Raw genomic sequence first — 26,918 nt, forward strand, 5'->3', positions numbered from 1 at the left:
AGAGTCATGTAGACTTCTTCTTCCAAATTTCCTTGAAGAAATGCATTTTTTACGTCCATTTGGAACATATCCCATCCCAAGTTGGTGGCCACCGATAGCAAAATTCTAACTGTATTCATTTTTGCTACTGGTGCAAAGGTCTCTTGGTAATCAATACCATAAGTTTGGGTATATCCTTTGGCTACTAATCTAGCTTTATACCTTTCAACTGTACCATTATAATTTTATTTGATTTTGTATACCCATTTGCAACCTACGGTCTTTTTGTTTTTTGGTAAATGAATAATATCCCATGTATTATTTTTTTCTAAGGCTTGAAGTTCTTCTTTTATAGCCTTACGCCAAATCAGACTTTGGTTTGCTTCATTAAAATTGGCTGGTTCGGTTTGGTTGTTGATGTTACTCAAGTAGGCCCTATATGTAGGAGATACCTTATCATAAGAAATAAAATCTTGAATTGGATACATCACCTGATGGGATAGATAATCCCTTAGTTTGATGGGAGGCTGAGTTTGTCTTATTGACCTTCTCAAGTCAGTTTCTTCTTGAGTTGTTTCTTCACTTGAGTTAATTTCAATATCTTCTTGAGTTGTTTCTTCATTTTCTCCCCCTGAAGAGATTGCACTTGTTTCACCAGTGTGATCTCCTTCAACCTGTTCTTGATTTATTTCTTCAGGAAATATAAAATTATTTGGAGGCAATTGTTTTGGTTGACCTTGTGCATTTCCTTGTTCATTTGTTTGATAATATGGTTCATTTTCAAAGAATGACACATCTCGTGAAATATAAAGCTTATGGTTTTTTGGGTCATAACACTTATATCCTTTCTTTTCTGAGGAGTATCCCAAAAAAATAGCTTTAATCGAATTTTTATCTAACTTGTCTTGTCTTTTTATATGTACAAAACATGTACACCCAAATATTCTTATATGGTCAAGATCAATTTTCCTACCCTTAAGAATTTCTAAATGACTCATGTTTCTAAGTCTAACACTTGGTAATCTATTTATTAGGTAAGTTGCTGTTAACACCGTGTCTGACCAATAAGTTTTTGGAACATTAGTTTGAAAGAGAAGAGATCTAGTAACTTCAAGTAAATGTCTATTTTTTCTTTCTGAAACTCCGTTTTTGTTCGGGTGTGTTGATGCATGTGGTTTGATGTAAAATTCCTTTTTGTTTAAAAAATTCTAAGAAATTATTATTTATGTATTCTGTCCCATTATCAGACCTAAAAATTTTAATTTTCGCATTGTATTGATTTTCGACAAAATTATAGAATTCTTGAAAGTATGAAAAAACTTCATGTTTTCCTTTCAAAAGGTATACCCAAGTTGTACGAGAAAAATCATCAATAAATGTAACAAAATATCTAAAATGATTATAAGAATTGATAGGAGCTGGACCCCAAACATCTGAATGAATTAAGTCAAAACATTTTTCTGACAAACTGGTGGATGAAGAAAATGGTAATCTAGTTTGTTTTGAAAATTTACACACGTCACAATTTTTTGAATCAAGATTATAACAAAAAAGCTTATTTAAAACTTGATTAGATGGATGACCAAATCGTCGGTGTAGCAATTTGTCACGATCTACTGAATTTAATGACACAAGACATTTATTGTTATTTTCTTCAAGGTAATAAAGACCATTTTTTAAATATCCTTCCCCAATTGTATTCCTTGATTCTCGATCCTGAAGGGTCACTTTATTTGGTGAGAATATGACATTGCAATTTAACTCTTGGGTTATTTTACTAACCGATAATAAGTTTGAGTTAAAGTCTGGTAAATACAAAATATCATTTACATTTTTTGTAAGAAATTTGGTTGTACCAACACCTTGAATTTGGACCTTATTTCCATTTGCAACAATCACATGTTGAGGGTCTTTATTTTGCGTAATATTTTCTAATTTGGTTGGATCCCATGTCATATGGTCAGTGGCACCCGAGTCAATAATCCATTTACTTGTGTTGTGATACAGATTTGCAAATTTAAAATTATTGTCAATTTTGCGAGAATTAAAAGTAGATTTAGGATGTACAAAACCTGAGGTTTGCTGCTGTAGCAAACTGTTTATTCGAGTTAATATTTGAATCAGCTGCATTGTTTGAGCCACAGAAAATCCAGAGGGATTGGAATTTGTATTAGATTGAGCCAAGTCGGATCTGAACCCTTCATCTCTTTTCTTTTCTGAATCGTCTTCTAATTTATTCTCCTCTGAAGGAACCATCTCATGGGAGCCGCCTCTTTTGTTAAAATGGCCATCTCTCTGATCCGATCGGCCATCTCCTCCTCTACTCGGTCCCTTTGGTCGGAGAGATGGATGGAGGAACCAGCACCCTATCGGCTCGTGCCCCTCCTTTTTACAATTGGTGCATCGAACGGTGGTGGAGGCTCCACTCGTCTCCGGCCTAGGGTTAGGGTTCCGGTTGAGCATTTTTTTTTATTTCGAGAGTTGAGGGGTTATTTTCTGATTTTTGGTATTTACTGGTGTGATCCGACTGTTGCTTGCTGGTACGTGGTTTGTTTTTTTTTCGGTATTTGTCAGTACCAACTCTATGGTTTTTCGTTTCTGTTAAAAGCAAATACTTTTTGGTTGCTGATTTGAATTCTTTTTGTAAGAGCAGATGCTACTTGAAGACCTTTTTATTTTGTGAAGAGTGATAAAAAAAAAAAAAAACAGATACTGAAAACAAGGATTTCTGTTTTTTCTGGTAAACGAAAAACTGGTTTCTGGTTTTCTGGTGCGGATCTGGTTGGTTTTTCTGATTTTTCTGGTCTTTTACTGGTTTACTGATTTTTTACTGGTTTTCTGGTAAGGTTTTTTACTAGTTTACTGGTTTACTGGTTTTCTAGCAAGCTGAAATTACTGGGTTTTTACTGATTTTCTGGTACGAATAGTTGGTTTCTGATTTGATATGTTGTTAGAATTTTGGTAATAAGAAAATAAAAACTGATAAGAACAGAAACTTATTTGGTATATTGTGTAGCCTTGCTCGATGATGACAGATGGTTGAAAGCACAAGTAAAATGGCACGAGTAGCTCGTCAAATAATTGGTTGAGGATATCGTTGCTCAATTCTGAGAGCCTTGTAGTTTTTCTGATGTTGCTTGCAGTTCTTGTTGTTCTAGCAATAATCCTTTTAGTCTATTTGACTAATTTGCAAAAACATACAATTATTGAATTTTACGATTTCTTCTATTTTAGAATTATGCAGGTTCAAGTCAAATGGAATTGCAATATGGAATACTTGAACTGAATAAATCATGAAGACTTATCAAGAATGTAAATTGTAAAATCTAAACTTGGTAAAGTGTTTTTGATGTTGTTTCAACAGGATAAAAACGTTGGTAACGTTTGTAAAACGTTATAACGATTATACCTTAAGAAAACGCTGTGAAACAACTCGATCAAAGTCAAAAAAAGTCAAAAAAAGTCAAAAAACGGTGCTGTAACGTTTTAAAACGTTGGTAACGTTTTCTGAACGTTTTAAAACGTTGGTAATGTTTTCTGAACGTTTTAAAACGTTGGTCACGTTTTAATTAATTTCCAAACTTCAGAAATTCCTAATTTTGATCAAGTTTTTTACAGTGCAAAACGTTATGTAACGTTTTATAAACGTTGTAACGTTTTATAAACGTTGTAACGTTTTATAAACGTTGTAACGTTTTTGAAACGTTTGTGTAACGTTTTGGTGCAGCTCTCGGACTTTTGAAGGCTCATAAAACGTTACCAACGTTTCTGAAAAACGTTGTAACGTTTTAGCTCAATCAGCTCATTTTTGAGCTGCCACTATAAATAGACCGAAGGGATCACTTTCAAATCTAACCTAGCCGTCCCTAAACTTCAAAAGAGGCGATTTTCTGAGAGCTTGGTTCCACCATTGTTGATTGAGCTTAAAACTTCAATATCTCTCAATCAATCTCAAACAACCTCAAATCCACTTCACTAATCTCTAATTAGATTAGGTTAGAGTGATCTATTGAGTGTTTCTCTTGTTCTTGAGTAGCTCGTGTGACTTCCCTTGGTTGTAAGGGCTCGCCGGCGCTCATCTCTCGTTGGCCGTGACTTCCCGTTTTGTAAGGGCTCACGTACGGTTCACAATTGTAATCATTTCATATTGGGTAATAGAAAGGCGCACCTAGAAAGAGGTTGCGACGCCCCGGAGACGTAGGCCATTGTTTTGCCGAACTCCGTTATCATCCCGCGTGTCAATTTCTCTAAACTCATCTCTTTTACTTTCAATTGCAATTTATTTTCAGTTTTTGTTCAATTAGAGGTGCCCCTTAGTGTAACAGTTCTCAATTCAGATCTGAACTGATTTTCGATTTTGATGGTGCTGCAGTTCTCGTTAGCTGCAGTCTGGTTGTTGATTTGCGGAATTGAGTCAGGAATTTAATCCCGCTCTGATACCATATTGAATTTTAAAGTGGAACAGAAAATGAATTAACAGTGATTTTATTTATTGTTGTATATTAGTACAAGGTCTATACATGAGTATTTATAGTCTAAAATCCAACTAGCCGTTGTGCTATTTCCTAAATTACAATGTCTGTAATATGCATCCTAATTGTGCCTTAATTACAAAGATTTACTAGCCGTTACTAAGATTCAGCTAGGTACCAAAAATAGCTCAACAGCTATATACTTGGAGGCTAGTTTATTTGTTGCCTAAACTGCCAATGATGAATATTCTGAGACAGATTTCTTTATTCTCCAATAGGTCCATAGGTTTTGAAGAGAGAGGTGAAGGTTATGCGAGCCTTGCTTGTGTGACCCAGTTGTAGGAGGTTCCCTACCAGGGGATATGGTTTGGGACCTAGTGGAAGAGGATAGAGAGCTTTCTTTGTTTTGTTTTTTTGAGATAAGAGAAAGATAGAGAGCAGAAAGATAGATAGTAGAGTCAGTAGGGAGAGAGTGTTGTCTGCCATTTGGTTGGTGATTGGGGAATTGGGAGAGATTAATTTCATGACTATAAATAAAAGTGGTGCAATCATTAACTTTTTGGGATTATCTTTTCTTGAAAATGACATTGCCACATGTAAGATTGTCATTACATAGACAGACAAGAGTTACATGGGACACAGTATGGGCGGTAGGAGCATGGGACTGTTTACATGCAAGAGTAGGCCACCCGGGATGATCATTGCGAGCACAACACTAGAAATCAATAATTGGATGCACCTTATGTAAAACAAGTTTAGCTAGCAAATGGGATAGAGATAGAGGGGATGTGAGCGCCTATAGCATACAGTCAAATTTTGATAAATAGTTAAGAAAGGTTATGGCGGGATGTAATGGGTCTAAAGACCTTGTATAGTGCTAGATCTGTAAATAACTTTTCTTATAATATATTTGTTAGTTTGGCACTTGCCAGCTAACAAAAAAAAAAAAATGACATTGCCACTTGTAAATTGTCAATCCACAAATTTTTATTTTTGAGGAAAAAGGGTTAGATATTTGTTAGTAAATGAATAGCAAAATGTATTTTAAAACCACATTTGCTGATATTTCTAAGTTTCCAAGAATAAATGGGTTAGATATTTGTTAATAAATGAATATAAAAAAGTCTTATAAAATCACATTTGTTGATGAGGAGGGTTCAAATGTCTTCATTTTTTGTGTCTCTATTATGCTTTCATTTTTTAAAACTTTAATAACTCAAAATTTAAATCTTAAAATTCAAAATAAAACTATTGGATATGAACTACATTATTTTATCTATGCAAGTGTAAAAAATTATGGCATTTCAACTTTGTTTTGGTTGTTTCCTTAAGCTTGTAAAAATGTATACTAATATGGATAATTTCGAGACGTTGATTTTTCAACTTATTAGTTCACATTAAAGAAAAATCAAAATGTGATAATGTTTTTATGAGTATATAGAAAAAAAAAAACATAGATCATATCTAATGATTTTATTTTAACGTTTAAGTTTCAAAGTTTGAGTTATTTAAGTTTTTAAAAATGGAAACATGATAGAAACGCAAAAAAATAGAGGTATTTGAACCCTCCTCTGATATTCTTAATAACTTCCCTAGAATAAATGGGTTAGATATTTGTTATTGTCGATAGCCAAAAGTTTTTTATATTTGCTAGCTATCAAATCAGATCATTATTATTTGTTACCTATACGGGAATCACTATTTGCACGTATCATTTTCTGATCACTGTATCAGTAAGTAACTATGTATCACATTTGTTGATATTAATTCCTAATAACTTCCCTATAATAAATGGGTTAGATATTTGTTATTGTCCATAGCCAAATTTGTTTTATATTTGTTAGCTATCAAATCAGATCATAATTACTTGTTGACTATACGGGAATCAGTATTTTACACGTATCATTTTCTGATCACTGTATCAGTATATATGTATCACTTTCACCGTGCTTTGTTTTAACATAATGGCGAATCATGATCATCCAGTTTACAAAGCATATTCAGAAATAAGAACCATCTCTGCTTCCATTTGTTTTAACATAATGTCATTTCATTTGCTTTACTCTTAGTCGTCATGAAAGCAACGTCTGGCGCGGGGCCACACAAAATACAAAAGAAAACAAAAAAAATTACTAGCCAAGCCCACTTTATCATGTTCTAATCCAAAAAAATTTGTGGCCTAAACAGAAATATTCTGTTACCTTTGATAATATGAATTCCTAAACTACTAGACAAGCCCATTTTATCAAGTTTTATTCCAAAAGAATTTGTGGCCTAAACAGAAATATTCTGTTACCTTAGATGATATGAATTCCTAAACTACTAGCCAAGCCTATTTTATCTAGTTTTATTCCTAAAGAAGTATGGCCCAAAAATGAGCAAGCCCAATAAAGCGCGAACCAGGCCTGTGTTGCAATATAAATGGGCTACTCAAAACAGAATGTTAAATCTGTTAAGCGATCCGCGTATCAGGCAATTGCAATCTTGGATTAGAACTACATGTCTACAAGTATGCACGCACAAATTATAAAGTATAATATCTGATTATCCGCTTATCAGAAAATTATAATTGTCGATTCGTACTAAGAGTATATGAAAAAAAAATCATGAGATTTATCAAGTAATGACAGTACACACACATTATTGACTATAATATCTGATTACACAATATTATCAGTTAAATAAAAATTAGAAAACAAATAGTCCAGTTTTCTATCATCTACCACCAGATAAACCAGAGAAAGATGTCATTGTAGAGGGGAATGACATAACATAAGAGTCGAATTCTTCATTCTTAAGCATTGCAAGCGTGCTAGAATTCATATATATTGCCGGTAGCTCAGGTAGAGGTGCGTCGCCTTCCAAATATTGCACAACTTGTCGCATGCTCGGCCTGGCACTAGGTAGTGGATGCGAGCAAAGCAAACCAAGTTTTAAAACCATCTCTACCTCTTCTACTGTATAACATTGGCCTAATCTAGGATCCACAATATCGGCTAACGATCCCAATTTCCAGTGTTCTAACACCAGGTCGACTAGAATCATTCGCTCCCCTTGTGCCCTAGGCTCTACCGGCCTCTTACTGCAAACAACCTCCAACAGGAATGCACCAAAGGCAAACACATCAGTGAGAGATGTTAACTTGCTAGTTCTCGCAAGCTCTGGTGCAAGATAACCGATTGTACCAACCACATGGGTTGTTTGAGGGTCGGTACCATGATCATATAGTCTTGCAAGACCAAAGTCACCCAATCTACCATTTAAATCACAATCTAATAAAACATTGCTCGCCTTAATGTCTCGATGGATGACGACTTGCTCCCAATCCTCATGGAGGTATAAAAGACCTGATGCTACTCCTTTGATAATTTTGAATCGTTGTATCCAATTAAGAGTTGGCTTTTCTTCACCATACAAATACTTATCAAGACTACCATTTGGCATGTAATCATATACCAAAAGGAGCTCCCCTTTACGCCGGCAATAACCCAACAACTGGACAAGGTTTCTATGCCGTAACCGGCCAATACTAACAACCTCTGCAATGAATTGTTTCATACCTTGACTAGATTTTTGTGAGACTTGCTTGACTGCAACTTCCAATTTGGACACAGGTAAAACCCCCTTGTAAACTCTCCCAAAGCCACCACTTCCAAGAAAGTTTTTTTCATTAAACCCATTGGTTGCTCGGTACAAATCTTTGTATGAGAAACGATGTGGACCAAACTCAACTTCCCAATCTTCAAGCAGTTCTGAGTACATGAACCGCCTCTTCATGAAGAGGAAAAGGAAAATGAACAAAATAAGAATAAAGGCGGCTGAAGTGACAGGAATCACTATCTCTAAGACTTTTGATTGGCCTTTGGGGGTTGTACGTGGGAGGTTTGGTAAATTTGATGGATTAATGGATGGTGCTGCTCCATTTAATTTAAAGCTCCATCCAAGAATGTAGTGAGAGCTATGAAAAGGGCCAAGGGAAGAAGAAAAGCCAATGTACATGGAATCGTTTAAAACTGTTGAGAGATTGAATTTATAAGAGAGCAGAGGTATTCTTGGCTTAGGGTTTCCAATAGGAGATAAGGTAACAGTAATTTTTGTCTCTTGGCTCTCATATTCAACCCATACTTGCTTCATTTTACGACTGATAAGGCTCAAATTTTGAAAAGCACCTGAATCATCGGCATAATAGCCGGCAGGAGCAGAATGGCTCGACTTCAAACTATTTATATCAATACCGATATGGTTATCATTTATATCATTAAGCTCAGGGTTCTGTATAGTGTCAAGCTCAATCGCAAAAATATGATTGGTAAGGTTACCATTGTTTTGAGCATTGAGGAGGCCCAAGTATTGGGCCCCCGTGGCAGTGTAGAGATTCTCTGTGGGGGAGATGAAGAAGGCAATCCCATGGCCGCTAAAGTTAACATACTCTGAAATAATTGCGAATACAAATGTGGTTGAGAAGGAAGAGGTGGTCCTGCCGAAGCGAATTGGAGAGGGATAGAAGGCATGACCTATCGTTTGAACAGTGCTGTTAGTTAATCTCAAAAGGCCATTCGACTCGATATACGCTACCCCATCTAGGGTTAGATTTGTGCCGGCGAATCCGTTGAATGTAAATTCTACTTCTTTGCTGACTGAGAATGTGACACTTAACATCAGGAGAAAAGGCCAAGCAAAGTTTTTAATGAACATGGCTGAAGAAGCAAATTATTTGCTTAGAAGATGAGAAGCTCACTTCGGCAAGTTGCTTGGAAGATGACAAGCAATTTAAGCAAAGTTTTGCCAGAAAGTTGTTGTGGATTTGAGAATATATAGTGGTTGGATATTATTAATTCATGTGAGAGATAAGGCACCACATAGAAGTTTCTACTTTCCGGTGAAGTACATGGTCTTGTGTAATAATTAATACTGACACTAAAATTAAATATATGCATATGACGAAACTTTATAATTTGCTTGAAATTCAGAATAATTTTGAGTATGTTCTTAGGCTCAATTGAAATTAAATTGAACTATAAGGTTAGAGAGGAAAAAATTGAAACAGAAACCATTGGAACATTATACTTTTAATTTTGCAAGGGCAGTAATCGAAATTGGACATGAATTAATGGCCAATTATTGAGTGAGATTATGCTACTTTATAATGTGCTCGTTGATGTGTGCTATGGATTCATATTTTTATTTTTTTGACTATAGATTCATATTTTTGTTTTTAATGTTCAAACGGCTGAAATGAATCATTCAATATTTACTCTATATAAAAATGTACTTGATGATCAAATTTTACATTTTTTTTAAGGATCTTTTATTTTTTAGATAAATAAAAAATTATCTGATCTAAAGATTTTGGACTATTCAAAAGTAGAGATTTGTTATCTATCTAAAAAAAAAGTAAGAAATTCTGAAAAATATAAAATTTTATCTTCAAGTATATTTTAATATGAAAATAAGATGATAGATTTGAATCAACTATTTAAACTTTGAAAACAAAGATATAAATCTATAGCACAAAATTCTTTTAAAGGATTCTAAAACTGATTTTGACCGAATCAAATTATAAGTACTTCATGATTAATTTATCTTCATGAATTGAATTATGCTTCAGTTAAATTACTAATTAAGAATACAGTTTATTTAAATTATTTATCGTGGATTGATTCAGTTTATTTAAATTACTAATTAAGAATACAGTATATATACTAATGATAATATTAATGAAGTAGTGATTGAATATTTTTAATATATTATTTGTACTTGATGCACCTATATATATGGCAAGATTCAAAGAATGGGAGTACGTCTACCCTCTATATATACATTTGTATCTATATATTGTATGTATGGAATTAATAACACACATTATTCGTTTTAATGTAATATACTCAATTGAGCTCTCTCCATTCTCTCTCTTTCTTTTATTTTGTATTTTATATTTTCGATCTTGAAGAATTATCACTAATATTATCCCAAACTTTATTTTTGAGAATTAGTTTATTATTTTTTTAAATAGGTACAAAATTATTGCTTCTGGATCATCCAAAAACAATGATTTTATATCTATCTAAAAAAAGTACACAATTTAAAAAAAATATATAAAATTTGGTCTCTAAGAATATTTTAACATAGATAAGTTTTGAATTGACTGTTTAAACTTTAAAAATAGATAAAGAGAGGCGAAGTATAAGTGCACAAAACTTATACTACATTAGTGTTAGCCATTAGAAAAGTTAGATTTCATTTTTTTTATCTCGCGTAATGCAAGTAGAAAGATCCGGGTAATATATTGCTAATATCAAAACCTTTGCACCACGACTCCCGTGCAATCAAGTCATTTTTGAATTTTTAAAGCTCAAATGATGGACTCAACTGTTAAATGTGATCTCCATATTAAAATGTGCTTGGAGACCAAATTTTACATTTTTTTAATTTTTTTTACTATTTATTAAGCCACTTTGAAAATCACTGATCTAACGGTGCCTTCTGGTGTTACTGTTTGTTATTGCACCATTGGATCAGTGATACTCAAAGTGGCTTAATAAATAGTAAAAAATTCCAAAAAATCTAAAATTTGGTCTCCAAGCACATTTTAATATGGAGATCACATCTACCGGTTTAGATCAATCATTTGAACTTTATAAATTCAAAAACGACTTGGTTGCACGGTAGCCATGGTGCAAACGTTTTGATATTAGCCAACCTCTATATATATATATATATATGTATGTATATATATAGAGGTTGGCTAAGATCAAAGTGATAGTTCTTGAGCTTTGGTGCTACCAATTCGTTTTTCAATTTTTAAATTTCAAAACGTCGATCCGAACCGTTCAAGTTGTTCTCCATATTAAATTGTGCTTGAAGACCAAATTTTACATTTTTCTAAATTTTTTTACTATTTATTAAGCCACTTTGAAAACAGCTAATCCAACGGTGGCTTCTGATTTTACTGTTTTGTTAACCCACCGTTGGATCAGCGATTTTCATAGTGGCTTAATAAATAGTAAAAAAATTCAGAAAAATGTAAAATTTGGTCTCCAAGCACAATTTAATATGGAGAACAACTTGAACGGTTCGGATCGACGTTTTGAACTTTGAAAATTGAAAAATGAATTGGTAGCACCAAATCTCAGGAACTGCCACTTTGATCTTAGCCAACCTCTATATATATATATATATATAGAGAGAGAGAGAGAGAGAGAGAGGAGGGATCAAGTTACAACAAGCATTTTCTACATTTTCAAAGTCGAAATCGTCGATCCAAACCGTTAGATGTGATCTCTACAATAAAATGTGCCTGGAGACCAAATTTTACATTTTTTAGAAATTTTTTACTATTTATTAAGATGGGTACAAAAACTAGTCAAATTCAAACCATTGAATTTTATACCCATCTTAATAAATAGTAAAAAAATTCTAAAAAATATAAAATTTGGTCTCCAAGCACATTTCAACTATTAAATATTCACAATAAATTCTTTTTTTATCTAATATGACTTCCCAAATTTTCTATCTAATAAATCTGACCTCCCACACAAACAAACGATATTGTTGTTGTCATAGACCGGACCCAATTTTCCCCAATTTACCGAGTCGTTGGTCTTTTTCCTTGATATTTAAAGATGGTCGCTTTCTATTAATTACCGTAAAGACCATGGAATGAGCCGATTGGACGGCGCCTCATTGTTCCCTGTAGCATCCACCACTAGGTTGAATTTCATGGTTGAATAATACCCTTAACGGGTATACCCGCCCGTACCCGCCCGTACCCGCCAGCTAGGGTACCCGTGCCCGAGCCCGGGTATGGGTCGGGTACTCGGGTACGCGGGTACAGGCAAAAACCGGACCGGACCCGTTATTTTAGACCAATACCCGAGTTAACCCGTACCCGACTACCCATACCCGAGTACTGTTCATCACAGTTCAAAATTCAAAAAATTTGATTTTTCCCCCCAAAAAAATTAGAAAAAAACCAGAAAAAATCAGGAAAAACCAGAAAAAATCAGAAAAAACCAGAAAAAACCAGAAAAAAACAGAAAAAAAAACAGCAAAAAAAAAAAAAAAAAAATACCCGTACCCGCCCTACCCGTAACCGTACCCGCCTTACCCGTCAAGGGTACACGGATAAGGGTATAGGACGGGTAGGGTATGGGTTTTGAAAATTATACCCGCCATACCCGTACCCGAATACCCTTGTACCCGAGTATACCCGTACCCGAGACGTACCCGTACCCGAGACGGGTATACCCGGGGTACCCGTACCCGCCCGAGTTGCAAACCACTAGTTGAATTAGACTCCTGACTGACTGACTGACTGACTGCTTGATGTGATTCCAGATCTATCATTGATTATTGAAAGAAGCTGGTCAGCTAGATAGGACATGCACTCAGCAGGGGAAATGTACAATTTGTTATTTTTTTTCAAACCAACAAATAAAATATTTCTCTTTATAAATTATTAACAAAATGTCCTTGTCTTATTTTCACCTCCCATTTTTGGAATGTGTATCATCTGCATTTAACTCAAAAAGGTATCTTTTGAGTTAATGAATTTCAATTATTTGATTTAAAATGGAGTCAATCCAGTTCCTGCTTATGATATAGAGACCCTTTAATATTAGTACGAATCTAGTCTGCACAAATCTTAAAACAGATCGAATGGTCAAGAATCATTAACTCAAAAATTCCCTTTTGAGTTCATGCAGAGGATATGTATTCCCATTTCTCTTTCTCTCATTTCTTCTTGTTTACTCCTACAACTTTTTATTTAAAATGGAGAGTTAATACTATATGAAAATTTTGTTAACTTAGAAGTACATATTTTTTATTGTATATTTTTCTTTTTAATATATATTTTATATGCTAAAGTTAATAATATAATATTAGTGAACATACAAAAAAATTGAACAAATAATTTTCTTTAACCGTCATTATAAAATATATACACTACTAGAATAATCGTTTTTTGCATGCCCAGCACCAGTTTGTTGCATGGTAGAGACGGCTCATGCAAAAGAAATGATGTTTGTTGACTTTTTAAACTTGTTGCATGCGAATTCTCATGTAACAGGTATCGCATGCAATTGTGTAAAGTGCAACCATGCAACTGTGTGATGTTCAGCCATGCAAATAAGTTTTGAAGGTCATATATTGTAATTAATTCGAGGTCCATGCAACAACTCAACTCCATGGCCATGCAACTACTTAAAAACTTAGTAGATATTATATTTAATTAAAGGTCCATGCAACTACTTAACCCCATGGCCATGCAACTGCTTAACCCCATGTTTATATTATATTTTAATGAAGGTCCATATAAATAGTCCACTATCATTCGCATGTAAATAGTTTGGACTAAAAGTTTCAAACAATTGCATGAGATTAGCCATGCAATAGTTTATTTACTGGAGGCATATTCATTTCTGTTTATTTGTTATCTCATTTTCAATAAAGCTTTTAATTAAAATTCACAACATCACGAATAATAGCAAAATATAAGAATTTAATACTTTGATAACTTAAAATTCTTGCATTTAGAACAAACATTTCAAAATAATGGAGAAACAAAAATAATAGTACAAAATATGTGACAACACACATACAACTTTTGATTCACCAATATTAAAACTCTTGATCGAAAGCATCGAGGCCATAGAAATCAAATTCAAATCTGATTGCAAAAAAATTACAAAAATTTAAATAAAATACTACAACACCTTGCAATTTGACTGACTATAAAATACTACAAATTGCATCAGTTTTCAACATTGAAAGCTGGTATGACTAATGCATTAAATATGTTGTAATTCTAATGAGAATTACAAGACTATGTAATATTTTATCTCCACCATTTATTAGATTTGATTATTGAAATTAAAAGAATATTTATATTGCTCCTTTCTTTCTTCCTACGCTGCCCCTCTTGCCCATATTTTTCACATTTTATACAAGCATTATCAATTGGTTTCTCAGAAAATAAGCTTTTATATGAAAGAATAAAAACTATGTCAGAGATTTGAGTGGCCTGAGTTCAATCTATATATTGTCATTCACTTTCCTTATCCTCTCAATTTTGATGCTTAAGCTCTGAAATCGGAAGAAAATTAGCAAAATAAGTTGATAAATGATACTGTTAATGGTATTTGATGAGTAGATATAAACATGATTTTATTTGAGTGAATGTTTTTCTTTACTAAGTACCAGTATATACATTACTCAGATACTCGATGCCTCAAACAGAACCCTCTTGCAAATCAGACCAGAAACTAGTGAAGAAAGTCATAAATTAACCAAATACTTGCATAGATGGATATAAGACATTACCAAGAACTCACAGAAACAAACTTCACATGTTTGTGATTTTTATACAATTAATTAAGGACTTTCAAAAATCAGATTTCAAAAATTCCAGCAACTGGTACAATGGGTGATTGGTACCAAAACTGAACAGTACAAAATTACTAGTTTGACCCAGTTAGAAAATTCAGAAAAATTTGAGATTAATCTAGGTGATAGTACATGATGTTCTAAGAATTTTGGTACCAAGAACTCCTGATTTGGAGCTGTAGTTTGCTCTGTGCAAAAATCACAAGGCAGCATGCCAGAGAAAGACAAAACTGCCCTTCATACCCTGAAACTTGAAGAAATAAACCACTTTAAATCCTGTAAAAACTATGAAAATATACTTGAAACAGGAATTATGATGCCAAATAAACTTAAAATTAGGTCTTTTACTTGAAACATACCATCTATTTACACTTGGTCTTTTAATTGATTACAGTAGTGGTAATAGAGCACACTAAGAGTACACTAAGACAAGTTTTCCCTTTTCAGAAAATTCATAATTATTAGGGCCATTTTCGCATTTTTCTCAAACCCTTAGTCTACAGTGAACAATTGTTGCCAAATTAACAACTCGTAAGCATAGTGAAAGTGTAAGTGTGTAACCACATTTCATCAAACCTAATTTAACAATCCAGTTTAATGGTTTATTTTTAAAGTTAGTCTTCATACATGTTTCTCCTATCTACAGCAACACCGAAAATGGTCGAGAGAGAGTGATTTGGTGATCGCCTTCGTCACCAAGAGAGAGTGGAGAGGTCAGTGACGGCGACTGCGATCAGCTTTGCTTCGAGAGTTGAGTGGTAGTGGAGAGGAGTAGTGAGGGTTTCAATTTGGTTTTGAAAGAGAGGTGGCCAGGTGGGTTTCGATTTGGTTTCGATTCGGTATCACATTTTCTTAGAGAAACCTACCAACAAATTTTACTCCTGAGGTAACCAAAGAAGGAAGAAAATTTGGCGGCAATCAAAAAATGTGTGACTGGATGGTTAGATGGTTTTGTTGTTTGAGGATTTTAGAGGGAAACAAAATATTTTAGAGGGAAACAAAAAAGGGGAGAAGGTCGTAAGAAATGAAAAACAAAACAGGAGAAGATGGATTATTTGCTCTCTGGAGGCGATGGGGAACAAAAAAGGTTGGCAAGTATAGATATTGACAGAGCAGTTTTAGCTTCAGAAAGTTTATTAAAAATATTGGACGCTCTTTAAATTATATAGGTTGTGTACTGCATAAAATCAAAACCGCTCTGTTAATAAAATCGCCCAAATGAAGTCATCAGGGCCTTCGATCCAACATGAAGTATTTATAGCCATTCGATTTTACAATATTCCATATACTCGATGGATAGGTAAATAAAAACAAAATTTGATCAAATTTGAATGCAAGATAATAAATATAGTTCTCTTTAATTTTAACGGTTCTGATCGACCAGTGTTTGATATTTTTCTACGCGCCTTCACTAACTCACAAAACAAGAGTTTATGTCGTATGAAACATAAACTCTACTTTGTGAGTTAGTGAAGATGTGTAGAAAAATATCGAACACTCGTCGATCGGAACCGTTGAAATTAATGAGAACTATATTTATTCTCTTGCACCCAAGTTTGATCAAATTTTATTTTTATTTACCCATCTATCTAGTTCACCAAAAATTAAAGTATCGTATGGCTACAAACACTTTGTGTTGGATCGAAGCTCATACATAATAAAATTTCCAAACTTTTATGTTAATTACGTTCAATATTCTCCCTTGATCATTTCAAAACAAATTTGAAATGATTTCATCGCAGATCGACCGTTAATTTCCCGTGTGAAAATGAATGGTCCTAAAATGTTTTCTAAATTTGAAGTGGCATATAATGACAAAAGTCTATAAAAATGACATATATAAGTAATATTTGACCATATAAGATGTGAAAAAAAATAAAAAAAAAATTTTAATTTTTTTTTTATATGTATAGCTGTACATGCATTAGATAATTAGCAAATATCAAGATTCTATGCCATCGGATAAGTGAAGAACGGTGTTGATTTATTCAATTTGAATGGCTGTGAGTAGGGAATCCTTTTTCTCTGAGGTAACATAAAATTTCAGTTTATATCCGGCCCAAGATAATGCACATGATCTTTTAATATTCGTGCAAAATAATGATCAGACGACTCCGATCAAATACAAATATTATACTACCTTAGTGCATTGAGTTTGTGGATAGATTCACGCCCTTCTCTCACTTGGCCTCTCTGGACATGAGAAATTTTTAGGACATAAGTTTTTTCATTAATCTCCATTTCTCTCTTCAGCGCCTCTCTATAAAAAATTGACCAAAATTTGGACTTCCCTCTTAAATTTTTTACCAAGAATTGGATTCCCTCCTCAATTTTCACTTCCCGCTAAGTACCAAACATCTCACTCATGTCCTCTCTCTCTCTCTCTCTATCCGTGTTCTCTCAAACCTGGTTCTCTTCAAAATGAAATCCAGCACTGGACGGGCTTCAGACCTAGGATTCCGGCACCGAGTAGCTGCTCCGTCGATTGGAAGTCGTCCATCGAGCTAGGGTTCGGAGCTAGGATTCCAGCAGCGTAGCTCCGTCGATTGGGAGTCTTCCGCCGACCTAGGGTTCCAGCACCGTCGTTTCGGTTTGTTGATCAACTCACTGTTTCAATCTAGGCTCCAATTATGGTTCACTCAAGGTTCTATTTTGGTTCACCAGGGTTAATTTTTTGTGCACTTTACAAATAATTCTTGTTCACTTAGGGTTTAATCGTTTTTTCACTAAAGGTTTAAATTGGGGGGAAACATATTATCTTCAATAAAATCAGTCACTTTAGTAACTCTATTACACATTTTATTGTTGATAAATAAGAAAAAAGGCAGATTTACAAATTTTATTGTTGATGTCATTTTTTTTAATAACTTTAGTAACTATAGTAACTTAATTACTTTAGTCACTTTAGCACCTGTTTAGCATATGTTTGAAGAATCACTTTAGTAACGTAAGTAACTTTAGCAACTTAAGGTGCTTCATGTTTACCATTAGATGTCTACTTTATCAACTTTACCATCTTAAGCAACTCAATCACTTTATCACATCATAGTAACTGTCACTTTTTTCTGCCTCATATTGTAAGTTAAAATATATAGCATGGTTTTTTTGGTCACTTTTTCCATTAATCTTCCTACTCAAGGAAAGAGTTTGGTTAATTACAAACATAGAGAATTGTGTGTTTCCTGCATCATAGTAACACAAAATTAAAGCCTAGTTAGAACATGGATAATTGATGAAAAAACTATTTAAATCTTAATTATATGTGCTTCTCTATCTCATTGCTAACGTTGCACAGTTGATTCTGAATTATGATGGGTATTGTATCATTACAAATTCTCATTCTAATTATCCTCTAGCCGTCAGATTTGTCAATTAGGAAAGTAAATTTAGAAACTACTATTTCATGAAGGTTTATTGGTGGGAAACTACTATTTTTCTTGTTTTTATTGAAGTCTGACAAGACTATTTATGTGAAATATGCATAAAAGACCCTTCTCTTCTAGAAAATCACAGAGGCTTATGTTTTTAGGTTTACACCTCAAATTCGCCAACATCGTGAAATAGCATCAAGGGTATCTGTTGCAAATTCGCCAACATCGTGAGCAAGAAGGTTGATATCTACATGACCAAGAGGTACTTGTAGTTCATTGTATCATTTATTGTAGTTATTTTTCTCTGGACTTTGTTTTCGGTTTCCCGTTTGGAAATTAGAGGTTTGATCCCTTGGCTAATCTTGGTTATTTTAATTTGCTGGTGTGTCTTATAGTTAATTAACACTCCCATTCTTTCATAGATCAGAGTATAATCTGATTAGGCAAATAATGAGTTGAAATTTGAATTTTATTTTCTGAATTTGACCTTATGGCTGTTCCCAACTGTTATGGTTAAGATTGATTCTAATTTCCTTTTCTTGAAATTTATATAATTGGTCCCCAAAAGAGTTATTAGATAAGTCACTTGATAAATACATGTATGTCTGGCAATTGTTTCAGTGAACTTTTAGGTGATTGAGGACTTAAAGTCAAACAACGAGAAGGCTTAAAGTCAAATAGAATATTACTTGTATGCTTTTGTAGATGATTGTCCATACAAGGACTTAAACAGAATATACCTACATGCTTGAAAACTTTCTAATATCTGCATGTATGTACTTGTATAGATTGAGAAGTTTGTCAATGATGAATGATGCAACTTTAAAGGTAACTTACTTTTAATGCCAAGCTTTAGCTTAGTTCATTGTTTTTTAGAAGCTGTATATTTTTGCCTTACTTTTTCCTAGTCTAGTTTTTGAACTTTGAAGTTACAAACAATTGTTACATAATTGTAAAATATGACCTGGAAATTTTTGCTTAGATACGCCATTCTAATGTTAATCACACTCCACAGACAAAAAGACAGCATGGGTTCCTTGCTTCTGCAACCAATAAACCAACCCTGTTTAAGGAATAAAAGGAAACAGTAAGTTATAAATTTTATTTTTTATTGCAAGTATGATATGCTGAGTTTCTTGTTTCTGCAAATCAGCCCCAATAAGCCATTTCTATGCAATTAAGCCTGATTTAAGTCCTCATTTAAGCATAACCCCTTGCGGTAGATTGGTTATAAGTTTATGATATTAGAAATCAGTAAAGAGCACAACCATACTCTTAACAGAAAGGGTAAAATAACAAAATCCCATCTGTAATACATGTTATAATATAAAAACTGCATAAATAATTGTTATAACAATAATATGTTCTAATATAACAATTTGATATACATAGGATGTTGCTGGTTCTATACAACCAAATCAGCGGCCTTTCCAAGCATTGCTGAGTTCCTAGAATGTACAAGAAATTATCGGACATTATGCCGCAATGTCCGATTGGTTGGCCAATCAACCTTCAACATGAAGCAGGGAGGTCTACTGTGGTTGGCAATATTAAGGGTAAATTATTTTGGTAATATTTTGGGTATATTTTGCAAACTCAGTGGGGGTTTGTTTTATTTTGTTAATGCTTGAAAGGTAGGTATATTTTGGTTATATATAAAAGTTACTCTTCTTATTTTTTTATCTTGGTAATTGTTTGAAAAGTGTTGTTTTGATGCCTTTATAGTGTTGGAAAAATGTATGATGATTATAGTCTTTTGATTATATATCGAAGTTAATTACTCTTTTTATCTTGTTCGTTGTTTTCTATGTATGTACTCTTCTATGTGTTTTATGTAAATTTTGTTGAATGGTAATCTGGGATTGGTAAACAATACTGGATTGGTACCATATTGGTACAGGGAGGGAGGATTGTAAGATTGGATTATGCTTTATTGCCTCCAGTTAGCTCATTTTAGACATCGAAATTTCCACGCAAATATTGGTAATTTATGTGCATGCAAAAAGTGCAAATCAATCATATTCGTGCAAATAGTCATCCATGTAATAACTACATATTATTCCCATGTTATAACGAAATCATCTCCCATGCAAATAAACATATGGGGCCCACGTTAACTAACCTTGCAAATAATCAAGTAGGTCCCACGTTATCTATCCTTGCATATAGTCTAGTGGGTCCCGCGTTCCCTTGCCTTGCAAATACTATGGTGGGCCCCACGTCCGCTCCTTGCAAATAGTATGATGGGACCCGCACTCTATTCCCTTGCATATACTCCAAACTGGGTCAACTCTCAAAGTAGTTGCATGGCTAGTTATTGCATGACAAGTCTCATGTAACAGACTTTTTGCATGGCTGCCCTTGTAAATACTGACTATTTGTATGGAGGGCATTTGCATGGTTGCACTTGCATGCCTAAGGCCATGCAAAAAGCCATTTCGGGGCTTGTTGCATGCCAAAGGCCATGCAACAAGCCATTTTCGTTGTCATGCAATAAACAATTATTCTAGTAGTGATATAAGTCTAAATATTTGTGTCAGTCAAACATATTTTTAAATTAATTTCATTCAAGTTAAATTTACAAATAATTTCAAAATTTCAAAATTTTCAAACAGATATAAAAGCTATATGCCTTTATTGTGATATTTAAGTTTGCAACCTCAAGCTTCTAACCTTCAAACATAAACAAAGTACTGAAGTACTTATATTATGTAAAATTAATTGCTATCGATAAAAAAAAAAAAAGGAATTCAACTCTTGATTCTTGGTATATGTAAACCAGTACGTTTTTCTTCATTGCTCAATTTGATTACAAATAAAAAGGACGGCAAAATAGCCCCAAAAATGAGAATCATAATTGCTTTTCTTCATTGCTCAATTTGGTGACTTGAACTTTGTCAGTTACTTCTCATGTCTTTCTATTTCTACTAGTCTAGTACACTTATTTTAATTCTTCATCTTTTAATGGCATTGTTTACAATAAGATTGGAGGTGGATGCAAGCTTGTGTCAGGGTAGCCAATAAAGATGTATAGCTTATATATATGTTTGAAAATTTCAAAATTTCAAAATTATTTGGAAATTTGACTTAATTAAATTAATCTAAAAATATGTTTGATTCACACAAATATTTAAACTTATATAAATTAATCTAAAAATGGTTAAAGGAAATCATTTGTTAAAAATATTTTGTATATTAGCTAATATTATGTTGCTAATTTTAACTTATAAGATCTACATTAAAAAAATAATTATGCAGTAAAAATATGCACTTCTAAGTTCACAAAATTTTTATATAGTATTAACCCTCCATTTATATAGTATTAACTTATCATGTTTGTAATTTTTCATTTAATTAAGGATATTAATAAAAAATTCGGCCACAACTTTCAGTGGACCGGAGAACTAGATGCGCACTTGGCAATTGTATGTTCAGTCTCACAGCATAAGATAAAACTGGAGAAATTTACTAATTCCCATGTGCGCATCTAGTTTAGGAATACTTGTATATTTTACTAATTGATGAAGTTTTTAACAAATCCACCGGATTCATTTCAACCACAGATTTCATACATTGATTTTAATCTACTAAAAAGTTTGAATAATGTTATTTTATATGTTTTTTTTATTACACCTTACAAAAAATTAATAGATAATAAGATATTTAGTTTATTGCATTTAATTTTTTCTTCCAGCCTTACCCCAAAATAGAATTTTATTTTAGTTTGACATTGTATTTTTCATATCTTAGTAAATATATAAAAAGCTTGTTTATGTGGATCCTAGTAAATATTTTATTCTCTGCTATAGTGGCCACGAATCCGGATTCTTCAAAGTAACACAAATTTTAAATTTTGATCCGAACCGTTCATTCAGAATCCGTAACAAATTCATTCCAAAGTGGAATGTAGGTAATATCATTAATATTTGTGCTAAAATTGTCCGGACCTAAACACAAATTTGTAGTTAGTGGCGCCACCATAGCGTTTGGAAACGATAATTGCTACAACATTATCAATTATTTCTATCATAATCCTTCATAGAAATATACTAATTTCATGAATATGCTTAACGACAATGAATTCTACTTTCAAAAAATTTATAATATATATATATATATATAGACTAATATGTATTCGGTAGCATATGGTCAAAATGCATATGGTCAAAATTTGAAATTTCATAATCCAAAAAGTTGATACGAACCGTTCATATTGTTCTCCATATTAATATGTGCTTGGAGATCAAATTTTACATTTTTCTGAATTATTTTACTATTTATTAAGTCACTTTGAAAATTTCTGATCCAACGGTGGCTACTAATTTTACTGTTTTGTTAAGTCACCGTTGGATCAACAATTTTCAAAGTGGCTTAATAAATAATAAAAGAATTAAAAAAAATATAAAATTTGGTCTCCAAGCACATATTAATATGGAGAACAAGATGAACAGTTCAGATTGACTTTTTGGATTTTTGAAATTTTAAATTTGGTCCGTATGCATATCAGCCCATATGCTACCGAATGCATATTAGTCTCTCTCTCTCTCTCTATCACTAGTGGAAAATATGAAATCAGGATCGGTTATATATGCATATTAGTATCGGAATATAACCGATCCTAATGAAGGCGATACTGATACTACACTAATTTGGATCGGTTAAATAACCGATCCTAATAGTAACTATCAGAATCGGTTGTTTCAAACAACTGATCCTGATGTTATATTGGATCTAAATTTTTTTTATTTGGCCAGCTTCCATATATATTTGCTGGCCAGCATAAAATATTTTTTTTATTTACCATTGATTTATTGGAGCTCAAAACCAATTAAGAAAAAAAAATAAAATTCATGAAACACAAAAAAAAGTACAATAGTTAAAGAAATTTGGTGCAATAGCAAAATAAAATTCAGCCACATGTATGACACTCCCTCTTTTATCGTTTCCACCAGTTCAAACTTCAAAATCTGAACAAATATTTATATCATTAATTGCTTGCTTGTGCATCTTCGACACATGTATTATTTAAATTGAAAGACAAGGAAAACCTAGCTAACATACCTCAAAGTGTACCTCTTCACCGCCGATGGAATAATCTCAAAAAGCCTTGCTCAAATGAAAAAAAAATGAAACCATGAACTATAATACTGCAATTTAGAAAATTAGGCTACTCAAAACAGGATGTTAAATCAGTTAAGGGATTCGCTTATCAGAAAGTTGCAAACTTGAAATCTTGGATTAGAACTACAAGTCTACAAGTACGCACAAATTATAATGGATAATATCTGATTATCCACTTATCAGAAAATTATAATTTTTGATTCGTACTAAGAGTATATGAAGCAAAATTCATGAGATTTATGAACAAGTAATGACAGTATACACACATCATTGACTGTAATATCTGATTACATAATATTATCAGTTAAATCAAAATTAGACAATAAAGAGTCCAGTTAAAGATCAGGTAGAGGTGTAGAGGGGAAACCAGTGAAAGATGTCGTTGTAGAGGGGAATGACATAGCATAAGAGTCGAATCCTTCATTCTGAAGCATTGCAAGCGTGCTAAATTTCATATTTATTGCCGATATCTCAGGTAGAGGTGCGTCGCCTTCCAAATATTGCACAACTTGTCGCATGCTCAGCCTGGCACTAGGTTGTGGATGCGAGCAAAGCAAACCAAGTTTGAGAACCATCTCTACCTCCTCTACTGTGTAACATTGGCCTAATCTTGGATCCACAATATCGGCTAATGATCTGCAATTCCAGTGTTCTAACACCCGGTCAACTAGAATCATTCGCTCCCCTTGTGGCCCGGGCTCTATTGGTCTCTTACTGCAAACAACCTCCAACAGGAATGCACCAAAGGCAAACACATCACTGAGAGGTGTTGCCTTGCCAGTTCTGACAATTTCTGGTGCAAGATAACCCATTGTACCTATCACGTGGGTGGTTTGAGGGTCGGTACCATGATCGTATAGTCTTGCAAGGCCAAAGTCACCTAATCTACCATTTAAATCACAATCTAATAAAACATTGCTTGCCTTAATGTCTCGGTGGACAACGACTTGCTCCCAATCCTCATGGAGGTATAAAAGAGCTGATGCTACTCCTTTGATAATTTTGAATCGTTGGGTCCAATTAAGAGTCGGGTTTTCTTGACCATACAAATACTTGTCAAGATTACCATTTGGCATGTAATCATATACCAAAAGGAGCTCCCCTTTACGCCGGCAATAACCCAACAACTGGACAAGGTTTCTATGCCGTAACCGGCCAATACTCACAACCTCTGCAATGAATTGTTTGATACCTTGGCTGGATTCGTGTGAGACTTGCTTGACTGCAACTTCCAATTTGGACACAGGTAAAACCCCCTTGTAAACTCTCCCAAAGCCACCACTTCCAAGAAAATCTTTTTCTTTAAACCCATTGGTTGCTCGGTACAAATCTTTGTATGAGAAACGATGTGGACCAAACTCAACTTCCCAATCTTCAAGCAGTTCTGCGTACATGAACCGCCTCTTCATGTAGAGCAAAAGGAAAGCGACTAAAATAAGAATAAAGGTGACTGAAACGAAAGGCATCACTATGGCTAAGACTTTTGATTTTGATCGGCCTTTGGAGGTTGTACGTGGGAGCTTTGGTAAATTTGATGGATTAATGGATGGTGCTTCTCCATTTAATTTAAAGTTCCATCCAAGAATGTAGTGAGAGCTAGGAAAAGAGCCAGTGGAAGAAGAAAAGCCAATGTACATAGAATCGTTTAAAACTGTTGAGAGATTGAATTTATAAGAGAGCAGAGGTATTCTTTTTTTTGAGGGTCAGTGAGCAATTGCTCACCAACAATTTGTATTAAGATAAGAAAAAATAATTACAACCTTACATCCTGCAAGGACAGAGTCTCAATCAAATATTCTAAAAGCAAAACCCAGAAAAAACAAAATTTAAACGCTGAAGCTTTGTAACTAACTATCCACTACCCCTTGTAATAAAATACAGTAGCACCTGTGTTGGTCCCTCTCCCCCTCTCTCATGTCTGTTATGGGTCCTTCTCTACAACACCGAGGACCATAATCTGATTTGTAGTTGTGTCTCATTGATTAAAATACGAATCTCCTTCCTTTGCTGGGAAAATATCCGTCTATTTCTCTCCCGCCACAGTGCCCAGACCGCTCCCGCCCAAAGGGTATCCCAAATTGCTCTTTGATTTTCTTGAAGAGACCTACGTTGCCGCCACCAAACTGTGATGATTCTATTGGGGAAATTTAAGTTACTCAATTGAGGTAACAAGCCTCTCCAGAACCGTCTCGCAAAAGGACACATCCAAAATAGGTGGTCTTTGGCTTCGAGGATATCTTGATTACATAGAACGCACTTGGGAGTGACTTGTATTCCTCTCCTTTGCAAGACCTGCTGGGTAAGAATTTTATTTTGTCTCAAGAGCCAAATGAAAACCCTTACCTTTAGTGGGGCTTTGATCTTCCACAAGATGCGGTGGTATTGACACATCACTCCGCTGTTATGTATCATATGATATGCCGAAGAACTAGAGAAATTGCCTCCAGTTGTCCAGCGCCAGTTTATGAGACCCGGCCGATATTCGACTGAGATGGAGTAGAACTCTTTGAGCAGAGGTATTCTTGGCTTAGGGTTTCCAATAGGAGATAAGGTAACAGTAATTTTTGTCTCTTGGCTCTCATATTCAACCCATACTTGCATCTCTTTACGACTGATAAGGCTCAAATTTTGAAAAGCACCTGAATCATCGGTATAATAGCCGGCAGGAGTAGAATGGCTTGACTTCACACTATTTATATCAATACCGATATGGTTATCATTTATATCATTGAGCTCAGGGTTCTGTATAGTGTCAAGCTCAATCGCAAAAATATGATTGGCAAAGTTACCATCGTTTTGATCATTGACGAGGCCCAAGTATTGGGACCCCAAGGCGGTGGAGAGATTCTTTGTGTGGGAGATGAAGAAGGCAATCCCATTGCCGCTAAGGTCAATATCCTCTGAAATAATTGCGAATACAAATGTGGTTGAGAAGGAACAGGTGGTCCTGCCGAAGCGAATTGGAGAGGGATAGAAGGCATGACCTTTCGTTCGAACCGTGTCGTTAGTTAATCTCAAAAGGCCCTTCAACTCAATATACGCTACCCCATCTAGGGTTAGATTTTTGCCGGAAAATCCACTGAATGTGAATTCTACTTCTTGGCTGATTGAGACTCTGATATTTAACAGGAGGAGAAAAGCCCAAGCAAAGTTTTTAAGGAACATGGCTAAAGAAACAAATTATTTGCTTAGAAGATGAGAAGCTCACTTCGGCAAGTTGCTTGGAAGATGACAAGCAATTTAAGCAAAGTTTTGCCAGAAAGTTGTTCTGGATTTGAGAATATATAGTGATTGGATATTATTAATTCATGTGAGAGATAAGGCACCACGTAGAAGTTTCTCCTTCCCGGTAAAGTACATGTTCTTTGTAATAATTAATATTGACACTAAAATTAAATATATGCATATGACGAAGCTTTATAATTTGCTTGAGATTCGGAATAATTTTGAGTATGTTCTTTGGCTCAATTGAAATTAAATTGAACTAGAAATAAGGTTAGAGAGGAAAAAATTGAAACAGAAACCATTGGAACATTATACTTTTAATTTTGCAAGAGCAGTAATCGAAATTAGACATGAATTAATGGCC

At 34.0% G+C, this 26,918-nt stretch overlaps 1 protein-coding gene, 1 long non-coding RNA gene and 1 pseudogene across 4 annotated transcripts in view; 1 reads left to right on the forward strand and 2 right to left on the reverse strand.

Annotated features, from left to right (window-relative positions):
• The window catches only part of LOC144545816 (L-type lectin-domain containing receptor kinase SIT2 pseudogene), a 95,675-nt pseudogene extending 86,362 nt beyond the window's left edge, over positions 1-9,313 (reverse strand). Inside the window, exon 1 of one of the 2 annotated variants that reach the window (XR_013508596.1) lies at positions 7,091-9,313. The product of XR_013508596.1 is annotated as an L-type lectin-domain containing receptor kinase SIT2 pseudogene, transcript variant X2 (transcript). Of the gene's footprint in view, positions 1-7,084 lie in introns of both variants that reach the window. The other variant, XR_013508595.1, reaches the window with a different exon arrangement.
• A 9,086-nt stretch (positions 9,314-18,399) lies between these two features.
• On the forward strand, positions 18,400-19,913 carry LOC144545920 (uncharacterized). Its single transcript, XR_013508629.1, has 3 exons — positions 18,400-18,470; positions 18,997-19,036; positions 19,601-19,913. It is a non-coding gene; the product is annotated as an uncharacterized LOC144545920 (long non-coding RNA).
• Positions 19,914-23,535: 3,622 nt separating this feature from the next.
• Positions 23,536-26,588, reverse strand: LOC144545984 (L-type lectin-domain containing receptor kinase SIT2-like). Its single transcript, XM_078294534.1, has 2 exons — positions 25,833-26,588; positions 23,536-25,018 (listed from the first exon to the last, which is right to left on the reverse strand). Exons 1-2 carry the CDS (start codon positions 26,492-26,494, stop codon positions 23,665-23,667), a joined length of 2,016 nt encoding a protein of 671 aa, XP_078150660.1. The 5' UTR covers positions 26,495-26,588; the 3' UTR covers positions 23,536-23,664.
• Between the last annotated feature and the right edge of the window lie 330 nt (positions 26,589-26,918).

This window comes from Carex rostrata, chromosome 28 (genome assembly GCF_964058835.1).
Source record: "Carex rostrata chromosome 28, lpCarRost1.2, whole genome shotgun sequence".
Lineage (NCBI taxonomy): Eukaryota > Viridiplantae > Streptophyta > Magnoliopsida > Poales > Cyperaceae > Carex > Carex rostrata.